This window comes from Vigna radiata, chromosome 4, assembly GCF_000741045.1.
Source record: "Vigna radiata var. radiata cultivar VC1973A chromosome 4, Vradiata_ver6, whole genome shotgun sequence".
Lineage (NCBI taxonomy): Eukaryota > Viridiplantae > Streptophyta > Magnoliopsida > Fabales > Fabaceae > Vigna > Vigna radiata.
The window spans coordinates 19,165,401-19,180,934 of NC_028354.1; the positions used below are offsets into that span (position 1 = coordinate 19,165,401).

Sequence of the window (15,534 nt, forward strand, 5' to 3'; positions counted from 1 at the left end):
TAAAGTGCCCTTAAAATGGAAAAAAGGAAATTACAAAAATAACTATGAATAGTAAATGTAATAAAATGAAAATGGTGAATGAAACTTAAATAAGCTGTGAATGTAATGTATGCTCATTACATCAATTACAAATATTAAAAGAAAAAGTTAAAACTATAGAATAATTGAATTTGAGAAAAGGTGCAACCAATATGGTAACACAAAATGTGAAATTATCAGAACTTAAAAAAAAAAATATGAAAGCTTAAAACATTAAATAAAATTACCATTTTCTATATATTTTCAGTTTTTATGTTTTGTTGACCAATGTTTTTGAATTTTGAATACTAACTTCATATAATTAGAGAGTAAAATTTAATTTGGTTTTCTTGTGGCTTAATAACATAATTTTAGGTTTATTAGTGTGTCCAAACCCTGGTCAAAACCTTATCCTTTTCTAATTGATACATTATAATTGATTTAAGGAATTTTTGAAACTGATTTAGCTCAAAATATTACATATTTAATATCTTACGTGATTGTGTATAACTTTCTGTAATTACATAGATGAAGCTCGGAGTAAAAGAAATTATTTAAAAAGCCATATACATATGCAGAATTATATCTGGCTTATATTCACATCACTTAAAGATGTGGAATTTAATTTACATGAAACAAGGGAGCAAATTGCAACAACTTATCAAGAATTCCCCCATGGAATCCTATTTATCATAACTTGTTGGATAATTTGGAAGTTAATGTGAATATAATAATGTAATTGCAATTAAGCTCGTTAAGGACCCTCTTGCAATATCATTAAGATTGGTGGGTCATATCTCAACATACTCTTTGAGAAAGCAATGTTTCCTCAATATGGGTGACAAAGTTTGACTCTTCTTCCTTTTTCCCTCTTTCTTCATTGACATCATTGTCCAATAGTAACTAACACTCCCATGCAACTAATATCTTTTAACAAATATAAAAAATTATTATAATGATAAAAATAAATACAAGTAATAATTTTATTTATATCGTAGAGTATACTTTTATTATAAAAATTTATTTTACTTTTAGAAAATAATAAAATTTTTAAAAATAGTCAAATAAAAAATAGTTAAATTTAAAAATAAAGTACTTCAAATAAATATTTAAAGGTAAATAAAGTTTGAAAAAAAAAATGTAAATACGAAATAAGATAGTATAGACATTTAAATTAAACAACTTCATTTATATTGGATTTAAGGTGAATAAAAATCTAGGGTGACACCTATTAATTTTTTAATCAGTAATTAAAATTAATTAATTAATTTAGGGATAATTTGTCAACATTCAGTATAGTAGGTACACAGGTGGCATGCTAGATCTATTTCAAATATTCAATTCAGGGACTTGACCAGAAGACCGCCAGAGTCTATTTGGCTTCATCCACACTGTTCACCAATCCATATCATAACCATCCAACGGCGCAAAATCTTAGAAGGTGATTGCCGCGTTGCACCCGAATGTACCAGAAAGCTACCTGGCTCCCTTATCCTGCGCACACCGCCCCTGCCACTGTAACCACAATGGCCGAAGAGCCCGAAACTAACCCACCACCGCCGGACCCTCCAATTCCCTCTGCACCGGAGGTTGAGGCGGAGACGGCTCCTCCGGCTGCAGCAACTGCATCGCAGCCGAGCATCGAGATCGCCGCCCCTCCGGCGTTAGCTCCGAAGCGGCAACGCCGTCCGAGCGTCCGTCTAGGAGAGATCGGCGACCAGCGCGCCGCCTTACATGGCCACGACTCACATACGCGCCGCCCGAGCATGCCGCCATGGAGCTGGCGGACTCCGAAGGAATCTTCAAGAACTTCGAAGGCGCGCTCCGTCACGAACATCGCGAACGGCGGCGAAGAGTTCGGAAGCACCAACAACCGTAGGGGAAAGGCGAAGCGAGGAGGACCAACAGCGAAGCGGTTGAGATCAAACTGGACTCCGCGAGCAACGATGGATGAAAACGGTGAGGAAGAAGGTTTTAGGGATTTCGAACATGAACTTGAACAGGATCAGAGTCCGGTGCACTCGGTGGAAGATAACGGTGTGGATTATTGGCACGTGGATCGGAGCGAGGATCCTAGAGTTAGGGTTTCGGATAACGACGGCGTTGAATCGGAATCGCGGGAACGGAGGAAGAGCGACGGAGTTAGGTCTTGGCTTTTCGAGTTAGGTCTGAGTAGGTATGCGCCTATGTTTGAGATCCATGAGGTCGATGATGAGTTGCTTCCTATGTTGACATTGGAGGATCTCAAAGATATGGGGATCAACGCTGTCGGGTCCAGAAGGAAAATGTACAATGCAATCCAGAAGCTGAGGAAGTGCTTTCCGTGATCATGGTGTAATGGGATCAAGATGAGTTAATGTATGTATCTATATGTATTATGTATGCGTAGGTTTTCATAGTTTCTTTGTTCTGGTTTTAAGTTGTGGATAGAAAATGCAGTATGTATAAGGAATTTTTTTTTATCTATGGTGAATGAACAATAGGGGGTTAGTGACTATTATTGTCTCTTTTCTTTGTTGAAACTTCTTGTCTGCCCTGTTTTCTTTCCCATTTGTTCTGTGTGATCATGTTGCCATAATTGAAATATCTGTTTATCTGATCCCATGGTTTCTTTAACATGAGAGAGTAATGAATCTGATGCATGACCACTTAATCAATGCACCACTCATATGGTCATTGTAGTTTTCGATCTATTGTTCAAAGATTGTTCATTATTTTGTAGTAATGTGCAATTTAATGCTCCTGCAACTTCTGGTTAAGTTGAAGAGTGACGTGATTTTTTGAAATGGAATTATTATGGAATCATGATTTGAGAAATATGTAGAGTCATTAAGTTGTCCCACAATTGATGATAATGATCTCTTGATTATACTTCTATTTTTCCATCAAAGCATTCTCTTTCAGAGTAAGATTTCAAGCTGTTACTTGCCCCTGGTTGTTATGAAATAAATTACTCGTTCATTTTCCTTACTTGCCTTTAAGCATGTATGCTGATTGACTTTAAGCCTTGCATTGTTAAGTGCTTATGCACTAAATTGGATTTCATTCTTTATGTAGCCTGACTTCTTGTTTGATTCTTCCGTCTCTTGTTCCCCCATAGACTCAACAACTATGTTGATTGTTAGGATATTTATTCTATTTATCATGATTATATTGTGAATAGGGTTACTCTAATTATCATGATTATATTGGATCTAGATTACTCTAATTATCATGATTATATTGTGTCTAGGTTATTCTAATTATCATGTACTCTTGTATCAATTTATTATTATAAATAGAAGATTATGAGAGGGATCAATCAAGCTTAGACATCTCCTCCTCGGTGGAATTCATATCTATAAAATATAAGATTGCCGACTAGACAGAATTTTGTTTCTGTATACTGATTAACCTTTCAGCTACTGTATGCTAACTATGATACTGCAGTAGGGGTGATCTTTTTTATTTTTTTATGAAATAAGGAACACAGGGTCAGATATGATATTGTACTTACAGTTTATACTGATAAGATTTCATGATCTCCAGATAATTGTGTTGATGTTTATATTCTGCAAAGTAAATAGTCATAACTTATGGTGGTTGTGGAGACATCTTTTTTTTCCTTTTTTTCTTTCTCATTGTATACTTTGTAATTTTGCATTCTTATGTAAAAAATGACATAGTGGATGTGGTATATTTTCTATGTTATGATCAGTATTCCAACTAATTGATCCTTATCGTAACTACATTTTGCAATGCCTTAGCTGGTTTGTGTTTGTAATGATTCAATGAGCTGGGTCATAGTTGAAACCACTGCCACAGTTTGCTTGAGTGGAAAGTCTCAATAGTAGGATCTCATGTGGAAAAGTTATAGCCACAGTTTACTTAATACGGGAATTCTAGAACAGTAATTGCTACAGTGCCACTTCAGTTGGCTTCAATCAGATCTTGGCAGGGAAATGCAAGTGAGATAAGCCGGAAAATGACTTATAGTGATTAGATTTGATCCGTCTTTTGCATAGATTGGTATCATTTCAGCTACCTTTAACTTTAAACTGGCCAATGTGCTTATGAAGCTAATCATGGTTTCAAACATACTTTTTGAATTAAGGGTATCTCCTCATATTGCTTTAAATGCATTGCACTATATGATAAAACGTTTTGCCACCTAAGAAATCCTTATTCTATTTGATTGATTTAAAACGTCCCACCTCGCAAACAAGTTAAGAATATATTCAGTTTGATTGATTTCTCATGTCTGGTTAAGGTTTACCATTTGTTCTCTTTTCTCTGGAATTCCGTTTGTCTCTAATATCCTTTAAAGAAATTGAAGTTAAATGGACTGAATTTCATTGGCACCATTCCATACGTGTAAAAGTAACAATATTTCGCACAAAAAAAGGGTAACACGAGGATCAATTGTTCTAAAAAGTTTAAATGATTTGTAAACTAGTTCATCCTTAAACTAATTCGCAATATAAGGGAAATTCACGAGTGAACTGAACATTTGAAACTGGTGAAATTGAAATACGAGTTACGAGTAAATCGAAATCACCAGTTTAGGCCACCAAAAGTATATATATTACTGTTACATTAGTATTCTAACTTAAAAAGAACAACTGCAATCTCTGATATCTCAATTGAAATTTTAAAATCAATCACTCAATATTAATCTTTATCCATAAATATATGTTAATATTACAGTTTTAGTCAGTCATTTTTTCTGGGTTTTTGAATAATGCCATGATGAAATTCACTACCCATTTAAAAACTATGAAAGTTGTAGACACCTTCAAAAATCAATTAAAGTTGTCCATACAATGGGCCTCTCAAACTAGTAGAAATGAGTCCAGTCCATAGTCTTCGTAAACGCTCTTAAACGAAGTAGGACAATGGCCCAAGCAAACCAGAAAGATAAGGCAAATTCTTCCTACACTTCCATACTTTCTTTCTGCACCCCAACGAATATAATTGTTTTTTTTTTTTTCATTTTTTTAGATTGCGCAATCTAATTCAAGTTAACATCCTACTCGAAGTCAAATTCTTAAAAAACATTCTCGGTACCATAAAAAATTACAAGAAAAAAAAAAACATCTCGACAAATAAAAAAATCCTGTCTAGATCTTGTTAACTTCGTTTCAGTATTTACAAGAACTTCTAAAACTACAATTGCTAAATCTTTAGAATATTTGTATTATTAATAAGCTATTTTTCCTATTAAAAAATAAATGAAAATTTGTACTTTTCTTAATTTATATTGTTAATGCTTAATTTTTTTCATTCTTGATTAAAGTCCTTAATTTTTTTTAATGAAAGGATTTCTACACGTATTTTCCTCTCGAATAACTGTCTTGTTTTATTTTTTTACATGCCTACTGAACTTTCATGTGATTCTATTTTTCTTCTAATAATATTTTAACGAAAGATTTTTTCTTCCATTAATATAATTTAATAAATACCAAACTTGTCTCCATTAACATTGGATACAATGTCGATATTTTCAAAAATAAATTTTAATAAACTAAAATAAATTTGACCAATTAAATTTTAAATGTTGGTGTACATATATATATACTTGTAGCTGACACAGAAATATTTTATGATAAATTTTAGATACAATATCATACTTAATCAGAAATAAATCCACTCATTAAGAATCATAACAATCATAATAGTAACATATACCTACACTAATTTAAGTTTTTTCTTTTTGTCTATAAGCAGAAGAAATTATATATAAAAATGAGAATAAAAAGAGACTAAAAGGGGAATAGGGTTAGTGGATAAAATTAGATTGAGTTTTGTGCTTGAAATACATTTGATGGCAATTTCTCACCCACCCCTTCCAACATGGGAATACAATTTAGGGTAATTCTACCCACCCCAACCAAAACCCTAATGGAATAAACATGTTTTGGAGGGGGACATATATATATGTGACTTTTTCCATAATCTCCATGTCAATTAAGAAATATAGAAGGGGAAGAAAAATCAAAATAAATAATAATCAAAACCCATTAGAATAGAAAATTAAATCGAAAAAAAAAAACTAAAAAAAAAGAGGTTGAGGAAGTTTAGATAAGTTAACAAAGATACAATTAACAGCATGGAAGTTAATTAGTTGTTCTTAAGCAGTGGTTCTACCATAATGGAGCACCATGACATGATCCGAGGTTGAGGAATCTGAAAGCAAAGATGTTGTGGTGTCTCTGGGACTCCATATGTTATCCCTCACATGCTGCAACGTCAAGAAAGGTAAAAGTTGCTGTCCTCTGCATGTTATCTCTATCTGCAACAGTGATTCATTCATTGCACATTTATTAATATTACTGTTATTATCATTCTCCATTATCATCTTCCACATCACGTGCCCACACAGTAATATATCCACCACCATCACAACAAAACAAATATATATATACATATGATGTCAAGCAAAAAAGAAATACACAGTACATGCATCACCTTATTGCCCATGGTTAAACTCATTATACATATCATCATCACAACTTTTCATCTAGTGCGTTATTATAACAAATTATACTTGTTATAATAATCTTCATTTTCCATCTTATTCCATTTTCCCAACTTCTTTTTTCTTTTACCTTTCTTATGTTCATTATTCTTATATACTATAAACCATCATCATGTTTACTTTTTCATATATTATCCCTCATCCCGATATTCATATCTCCCTTTACGCGACGCCTCGCTTTAGTTTGCTTTCAAGTAAAGACTCCCCTGTTTAAATCATATATATATAAGTGCAAGACAGACAAAATATGTTAAATGCTCATAATTTTCTTCATTAGTCTAATAAGAGGTAGAACAATAGGATTGAGAATTCACTCTTATGTTTCATGTCACGTTAAGAAGTGAACTTTAAAATCACAAAAACGACTTGTTACAAGGTTTACAAACATTTATATACTTTAAATTGATCTTATTTCTATTCGATGTGAAACTTCCAATATGCTGACAACTATAAGAGAAATTTGGACTGTTCCTTTAGTTTGTAATCTATGGGAGTAATAGTAGTGTTTAGGGAGAAGAGATGAGTTTGGTAAAAATGAAAAGAGTGGTTGAAAAAATGGAGGATGAGAATGAAGTCATGCTTTGTCAGTGGCTTACGTCTAGGGCCTACTTAGGAAGGCATAAGATCTTTGTAACTTCTACTTTACGCATAAGATTGATCCACACAGGTCTCCACTTTGGTATTTGATTTTAATGTTTGAGAAAAGCAAATTTCTTTAAGGCAAGAGATTCCTATATCCTTAAGCATGCACGCATATTTGGGTCAGCGGGCAATCGTGGAAATGCCCACCCAACCCACCATCTCAAAAACTGCCCTATCTTTAATCATTATGGGGGCCCATTCAGACTTTCCTCCCAAGCCATAATCATCATCTCTTAGACTTCAGTCTTTTCTTTTTCCATTCTATTATATATTTCATCTCTATTAATTAACATTTCTCACTAATCTCCTCTTATTATTATTATTATATTAAACACCATAACGTACAATATTATTATTATTATATCATGCAACGCTCGATCCATCAACCACGCCGAACAATAGGCAAACCCACAATCTAAACTATACTATTCTTCGTTTTTCCTCCCTTCAAGAGACCTAATCACGCCTTTATATTACTAAATTTTTCATGCTCATCATGCACGTCTCCATCACGTTGCAACCAACACCCAAACCCTAATGCATGCCACCGTCAACATTACTACTGCCCTTTTCATTTTTCATCATCGACTATGGCTATAGTTAACTTCTTTCGTCTGTCATATATATATATATATAAAGAAAAAAAAAACTAAAGTCCATATTTATTTAACATCGTACGACAGGTTTGAACTCGACAAAGTATATTAATAAAGAAGCGATTAAAGGGGCGTGGTTGTTTATATATAATTCCAACTGGTTTTTTTTAATGGTGCATGGAAATCAGTTAGCAAGTTTTGGTGTTTTTAAGTGAGTTTTGATGGTGAATTGGGGAGATGTGTGAGTAAGATTAAGATTTTGTTGTTATTAGAGTGTTTATACTGTGGTTGGTGGAAGATGCTGCGTAGACATAATGGGATTCTTTCTTTTGGTTCCATTCCATGAGAGTGCAGCACTTGACAGTTTGATGGAGCTTTTAAGCCAAATATTCCATGGAAAAGGAGAGAGAGAGAGAGAGAAAATGGGAATGGGAAGGGCCTACATTTGAAGCGAAAGCGTGACGAAAGAGGAGAGAGAAAATCGAAGGCATGCAGATAGGTATTGAGTGGTGAGAATGACAGGGTCCACGTGTGATTTTGGAAGCCCTAGGATATGATGTTCGAGTTAAATTAAGAACAAATATCTGGTAACCTTTTTGTATGAGTAGTGCTGTCAACTAAGTAGGCCAAGATAAAGATATATCCAACTTGAAGATTATGTGTTTTTACATCTTAAAGTCAATGCACTCTTTATAAATTACAAAAGCAACAAGCAAAAGGGAAAAACAAATAATAAAACCCCTTCCACAATCAAACTCATCTTTTTGCTTTCTTCCACTCATTATTCCCTTGACTATCTATTATATATATACATATCCATGTTCATATTATATATGCCATATATAAAACAAACCACCTTCTTCTTTTCTCTATTAACCTATATATATATATTTATATGCTTCACCCTATTTCTTAACTTAGAGGAGAAAAACTCTCAAATAATCTGGATGTATGCTAATGCTTTAAACCTATGCAAAGTATATCTAAAACTTTTCCAGAATTTACGATCAGAAACTCATAAATAAACTGTTTATATATACACAGAAGAAAGAGATTAAGGTAGTGTGTGTATATATATAGATATATATATCCCTATAGCTTAAGTTATTGGATCATGTAACACACTCATTATAAACCTAATGATTAGGTCTTTATAGTTTGAAACCAAAATCATGTGTGAATTATGTATATATATGTTCCGGGCGGCATGGGAACTACATGCAAACCAGCTAGCATGTTCTTATATATATTTTTATGATGTCTGGTATACAACGGAGGAGTCTTAGGTTGACTTCTCGTAACAAACAAACAAACAACAAGCAAAAACAAATTGGAAAGCAGCAGCCAGAGAAGTTATGTTGAGTGCGTCACACATTCTAATTAACTATCACAAACTTATTATAGATTAATCTAATGATGTTTAAACTTTAAGTTCACGCAACTCATTCCCAGAATAATCTTCTTAATTATATCAAAAACTAAATTTTTATAGATAGTAGATTTTTTCAGCCCAAAATAGTTTTTCAGAAAAGGTAAGTCCGTACTAAAATTAATATATGTAAATAAATATGAGAAATATTCAGACAAATAGCTGTCCTCTTTATAACAAGCAAACATAAATTTATTCATTGAAGTAGTTGTCTTCAAATACAGGGTTTTATAGTAAACAAATCCCACATACAACTCAATGACACCTCCCTGCATCTACTTATAATTTTTTTAATAAGAAAAACAAAATCCTAACCATATATTTAAATTACTTTATTTCAATATTACTTAATATAATCATAGTCAAAGTTCATTCCTTCACGATAATATATTCTCATTTAATATATATAATTTACTCTCTCATCCTTAATGTGTAAAGATCATGCAGCATGCATATATATAAATATATAAAATATTATATAATATAAAAAAAAAAACCACGAGGGTTGACCGAAAAAGTAACTTGCATGAAAATCTGACGAACAATGGAATGTTGATTTTATGTATTCTGCAATCTCGCATGGCTTATTTTTTTAGACAAATCTGGTAATGGATACCATGAACGTATACGAAAATTTGCGTACTGGACTACAAAATTAAATTAAACAAATGGGTTTCTGAATGAAAGTTGTAATGCATGTTCGATACATTTGACACTGATGCTTCTGTTTCTTCGTGTCAGTTTGGCATGAAATGTCTAAGACAGTATTCTATTCTTAAACATGTTCCTTGGCTTTTGTTGTTTAGTGGATAATGCTTCTGTTGTTGCCAATACAGACAAAACTTGTATTCAAGATAAACAAAACCTAAACATAATATAAGACCATTGATATATATATATACATACATACATATACATATACATACATATACATATACATACATACATANTATATATATATATATATATATATATATATATATATATATATATATATATATCACATATTATTTATATATCATACATATATTTTCTACTCTTAATCCACTTATTATTTTTAAAAACTTATATTTCCTTCTAAATTTCATTTCCTGGCAACCTAATATCAAACTTAAGCGAAATAATTCTTATGAAAATTTGGCCTTTGTGGAAAAATAAATATCAAAGCAGATATTACATACAGATTGTTTTATTTGAAAAATAAAATCCTATATTTTAAAAGTAAATAAATCATCATATTTTAGTTACAAGTTATTTAGAAAACTATGTTTAGAAAAGCTTATCTTTAACAAAAAAATTAGGTTCTTCGATTGAATTTTAAGGAAAAAAAAAAAACGTTTTTGACCCCAAAAATCAGTCAATTCGATAACATAGCAAAGATCAAATGCGATAAACATTGAGATTGAAAACACTTCCTGAAAATTCTTGTGGGTAGCTAGAATAAGAGAGGATTTAATACCTAAAATGGCTTAAATCTCCATGTTAGGAAAAAGAAAGGTTAACATTTAAAAAAGAGCAAAGATAACTTCAGACGAAGTACGTTGTGATAACTTCAGACGTACAACGATATAACAAAAGAAAAAAAAATCAATCTCAAAAATATATTTAAAAAATAATTAAAAAGAGGAAAAGCAATCGAAGCTCCTTTACTAATTTTTGTAATGATTCAGAGTTAAGAAATTCACCTTGTTTAAAAATGTTTCCATCATGCTAAAACTGAGTATGGTATGATCGAGTTAGTGCAAATGATAAATGAGTGGGGTGAGCAGCTAATGATTGTACATATATATAGATCTAAATTTTTCTCCTAGGTCATCAGATCTAGCAATTTTAAGGGCATGCATGAATATTATGATATAGATTTATGCGTTGCTTCGTTTTCTCTAAGGATTCAAACCTTTTTTTAGTAATTATTAGGCAACAAGTAGTAGTGGTGTTCGATGATGAAGTGTGCATGAAGTATTATAAAGTTCTGGGTCGACACACTATAATGCGCACATTCTAATAATATCACTCAATGCATATATAGCCTCGTGCACATGTTTCATTATGAGCGTAGATCATAAGTATCTCAAACTACACCTAATTTCTCTACCTAATTCTATACTAGTTCTGTACACTCTATCGTTAACTTTCCATAAGAACTTAACGTCCACAATCGCAACAACATACTTGCATTATAAATACTAGGGTTATACATATATATATACATACAGTCTATATATATACATATAAACCTATTTCTACTCTACAATCTTTGTGCTCTGACAGATGATGCAGACTGATTATTCTTAATCCTGTTTAGTGTGTGTGTCTGTCTATATATATATATATATATGACCATTTTCTTGTAAATTAAATCCTAGGTTACCAAGGGTTTTCTTCTAATCTACCCATTAGTTTACCGTGTGCATGGCCAACAGTTCAGTGATGAACTATTTGTGAATCGTAATTTAACTATCTTTTATCTACACGATAAACATTATACTAATCTTAATCTGGTTTAGTTCTTGAAAAGATTTCAATTTTTTTAAACTAGTTCCTCCCTCTTTCTGTATACAGATATGTTGTGTAGATCATTTGAAGTTACTTTCATGCAAATCAGTGATAAGTCACTGAAATCATAAACTACTCGAGCATATACTCGCGGGTGATTATTATGATGATACTGAGTATGTAAGAGTATTCTAATCTGCAACAGTGAAGCAAATTGCTTCCATGGTTAGAAAGAAAATATATATTATTTTTTTGCCGTGAAGTGATTAATTAGTAATTATGATATGTCTTTAATTAAGGTTCTCCTTTTGAACAGTTGCGGTACACCTAACTAATAATACCCCAATTCGCACCACCAAACACGACACAAAAATAGAAGGTTCTTGGGATCCTATGTGGAAGCTCCATATATATGTAGTTATATTGTCTTGGTGGGATGGACAAAAAACACCATGATTCTAATCAAGGCATGTTACACCATGACACAGAATGAGTATGAGATGTAATGAAAATGGAATTGCAAGACCAGTTTCGAGAAATATACTTCTCACCTGCATACTTTTTTTAATGATTTTAAGGGAAGAAACATATATTTGGTCCATCACTAGATAAACCTGCTTTAGTTCTGCTGTATCTTTCATCTTTCTAACCCCACTAGGTTTCTATTTTAATGTACTTTGGTACTTTTGATGAAAACGTAGTTCTATTTCCTTTTCGGACACTCCTATGTAATCCGCTATGTTCATTTTCATCTCGCTAATTACATGCCTAATAAAGGAGCAGCAGATAAATGGGATTAGCAAGGTGCATGAGAAAGAGAGCAACGATGGAAAATCCCTAGCTTTTGCTACTTCGCACAAAAGCGCGCACACACACACATATATATATATATATATATATATATATATATATATATATATCACACACATATATATATATATATATATATCACACATATATATATATATATATATATATATATATATATCAGCAGGTAGATTAATTATTAATTTATATATTTATATAAAAAGCTAAAGAGATGGTTGAAAGTCGAAAGTACCTCTGATTCGCTTTCCAGTCTGAGTTTGCTAACCAGATACTTCAATAGCAACCGAACTGTCATCCTTCCGTCTCTGAAAGTTCACAAAGTCAAAAAGAAATGATGAGTTTGCAGCTCCAAATACGATCAAATCATGATCAAAACGACATTGATTACACACTGACAGGAAAAGCCCCAAGCTGCTCAAGAAAGAGAGAAGAAACAAACAAAAAAAGAAAGAAAGAAAGAAACCCACTTACTTAATTCTAAGGTAGTTCTTAGGTATTTGTGGCAAGAATGGTTCTTTCGCTCTGCATTGTGCAAATTAAAACAAAGTGAGTTTCATCACAAAAAGCCAATTAAACTGCACTAGCCTTGCTAGCTAGATGCATGCACACACACACACATGTATATAGTGGATAAAAAGAAAATAAAAAATAGAATAATGGAAACAAATATTAATCTGCATTTTAACTGGCTTACTGATTTTGAGAGGCTTGTAACATGAACCATATTCCAGAATGAGGTCTTCTGGGAGGATCAACAACTCGAACGGTGACATCGGAGCTTGGTCCTGCCCCAGCCACGTCATATTGATCAAATCCAGAAGAAGAAGAAGAAGGAAAGTGATGAAAGGGTGTGGGAAAGTAGGATCCTAAGGGAGGCCTGAAAGTGGAGTGACATGTTTGTGATGAGGAAGAAGAAGAAGAAGAAGGAGGAGGTGGAAGAGGAGTGAAAGAGGAAGAAGAGGGCATAATAGGCATAGAAGGAGGAAGTAGTGGACCAAATGCCCAGTTCATCATCTCTTGATGACCAAAGGTTGAGGTAATTGGACCACTAGCCATGGACATGGATATGGAAGAAGGCGACGTCGTTTGATGCTCAAAAACCAAAGAAGAAGAACCACCAAAACTAGACCCTCCTCCTCTCCCAGAAGTCACCACCGGAAAAAACGCCGGCGGTTGATCGAACCTCCGCCGTGAGGGCAGCAAGTCTAACTCCACAGGCCCTGAGGCGATTGTTGTTGGAACGGTTCGATCAAGTTCTTCCTTTGTGCTTGTCAAACCTATGCCTAATTGAAGCCAGTTATTGTTATTATTGTTGTTGGTGTTGGTGTTGATGTTTCCTCCTTCTACTTCTTCATCCTTTGAGGTTGAACCACAGCCACCGGGTTCAGCTTCCTCGTTGGTGTTGTGTCTGGAGGATTCTTCCGCCTCGGCCATGATGTGCCTCCTCACCACAAAATCAGATCCTAGTAAGCAATTGTAGCCTCCTTCAACTTCAATGACCTGGTTCATAGCAGTACTCGTTGTCGTGTTACCGTAAATAACATAATCACCACTCCTATTAATGTTCTGATGTTTCCCGTTTTGAGAAGGAACCATGGTCATATTGAACTCACTTCACAGACCAAGAAACCAAATCCGATGATGTCGAAGCTGTAGTGGCTGGACACGTGTCTGATCTCAGCACAATCCATTAGAAGAAGAAGCGGAAGAAAAAAAAGAAGAGAAGGGGTGTGGAATCTCGGGTTTATATTGTGCAAAAGGGTGAGGAACAGAAGTTGCATAGTGGTTTGCCATCATCGATATCATGATCAATAAGGAAGAGAGTTAACAGTAACAAGGCAGCCATGAACTATGCAAATAATCCTCAGTAGCCGCAGCAAGAACAACAAAGAGAACTAAATAATTCTTTCTTGCAAATCTCACTTTCCATTAATTCTCTTTGTTTGGACGCTTGTGGGATAGAACTGTTTGCAGAAGCTATGAGAGAAAATAGAAAGAAAAAGAGAGAGAGAGAGAGAAAGAACGAGAGATGGTGGTCTCTCTGTCAGTTGAATAAATAAATAATTTTTTAATATTTTATATTTCTATACATGTCTTTCAGCATTATTCTATAGCAAGAATTTGTGTGCCTGTATAATTTGATAATTTTCTTAAACTCTAATGACGATGACTGTGTGATTAAACAAAAAATTACTTGCCCAACATCATTAAGTTGAAATGCCAAATTGTTTAATTAATGATCAATCTCAGAGAAGATGGGGTAGCTTTTGGTATAATTAAATTTTAAAGGCTGATCATGTAAACACATTTTCTCTTGTAAGGGTGACGTAATTATTTAGTTGTGTATTTAAAACCTTGATTATTCTTAATTTTTGCAAAAAACGAGAAATGTGATAACTTTCTGCTCTTTTTCAACAACTTTTTTTTGCAATGCCTATTAATTAGTGTATTTTAATATGGGGGTGAACAAAGAGAAGGGTCCTGCCAGCGAACAGTTTTGGGCCATGTTCCGAGGAGAAAATGACTGCAAAGGGACTCACCCTTTTTGTTATGTCCCTAAAAGCTCCTTTTTAGCCCTAATGACCTTCTGGTCGGGTTACCCTAATTATTAACATTTTAAATCCTCGTAAGTAATATTTGACAGACAAAAAAAATAAATAATAAAAAGTAACTAATGTACCTTTTTAAAATATATCTTGATTTATCTGGTTGTTTTGTTTTTCAACTCTAACAACTTTTACAGAGAAATAGTACAACTTTATAAAGTGATTTATGTGTGCATGAATGAATGGCTTGTTGAAATAAATTTCTTGTTGTTGTTCTCTCTTTTGGAAAAAATATTCGATGGTTGTCATCTTCTAGTATTTTTGCATGTTCATTTTGAACTTTTTTGGTTTATATGTCCGATGTGATCCTGATCAATGGACTTGCTCTGAACATTCAACTGCATGCTTTTTGAATAATGCAACTTTTGAAAATGTTGTTGTCAAAAGTTTACTTTTACAGTG

The 15,534-nt window shown here is 33.1% G+C and overlaps 2 protein-coding genes across 2 annotated transcripts; one reads left to right on the forward strand and one right to left on the reverse strand.

Annotated features, from left to right (window-relative positions):
* The first annotated feature begins 1,367 nt into the window (after positions 1-1,367).
* Positions 1,368-2,617, forward strand: LOC106758807. The gene has a single exon (XM_014641797.2). It carries the CDS (start codon positions 1,482-1,484, stop codon positions 2,343-2,345), a length of 864 nt encoding a protein of 287 aa, XP_014497283.1. The 5' UTR covers positions 1,368-1,481; the 3' UTR covers positions 2,346-2,617.
* A 3,154-nt stretch (positions 2,618-5,771) lies between these two features.
* LOC106758922 (optomotor-blind protein) lies at positions 5,772-14,556 on the reverse strand. The gene is made up of 4 exons (XM_014641935.2): positions 13,221-14,556; positions 12,998-13,048; positions 12,759-12,831; positions 5,772-6,289 (listed from the first exon to the last, which is right to left on the reverse strand). Exons 1-4 carry the CDS (start codon positions 14,126-14,128, stop codon positions 6,128-6,130), a joined length of 1,194 nt encoding a protein of 397 aa, XP_014497421.1. The 5' UTR covers positions 14,129-14,556; the 3' UTR covers positions 5,772-6,127.
* Positions 14,557-15,534: the final 978 nt, after the last annotated feature.

Excerpts from the sequence above, each read along its gene's own strand:
- LOC106758807 (XM_014641797.2), top strand. The coding sequence starts at position 1,482 with ATGTACCAGAAAGCTACCTGGCTCCCTTATCCTGCGCACACCGCCCCT.
- LOC106758922 (XM_014641935.2), bottom strand. The coding sequence starts at position 14,128 with ATGACCATGGTTCCTTCTCAAAACGGGAAACATCAGAACATTAATAGG. Across the intron at positions 13,049-13,220 it reads TTACAAGCCTCTCAAAATCA|AGCGAAAGAACCATTCTTGC; the intron begins GTAAGCCAGTTA and ends TGCACAATGCAG. Across the intron at positions 12,832-12,997 it reads AAGAACTACCTTAGAATTAA|AGACGGAAGGATGACAGTTC; the intron begins GTAAGTGGGTTT and ends GTGAACTTTCAG.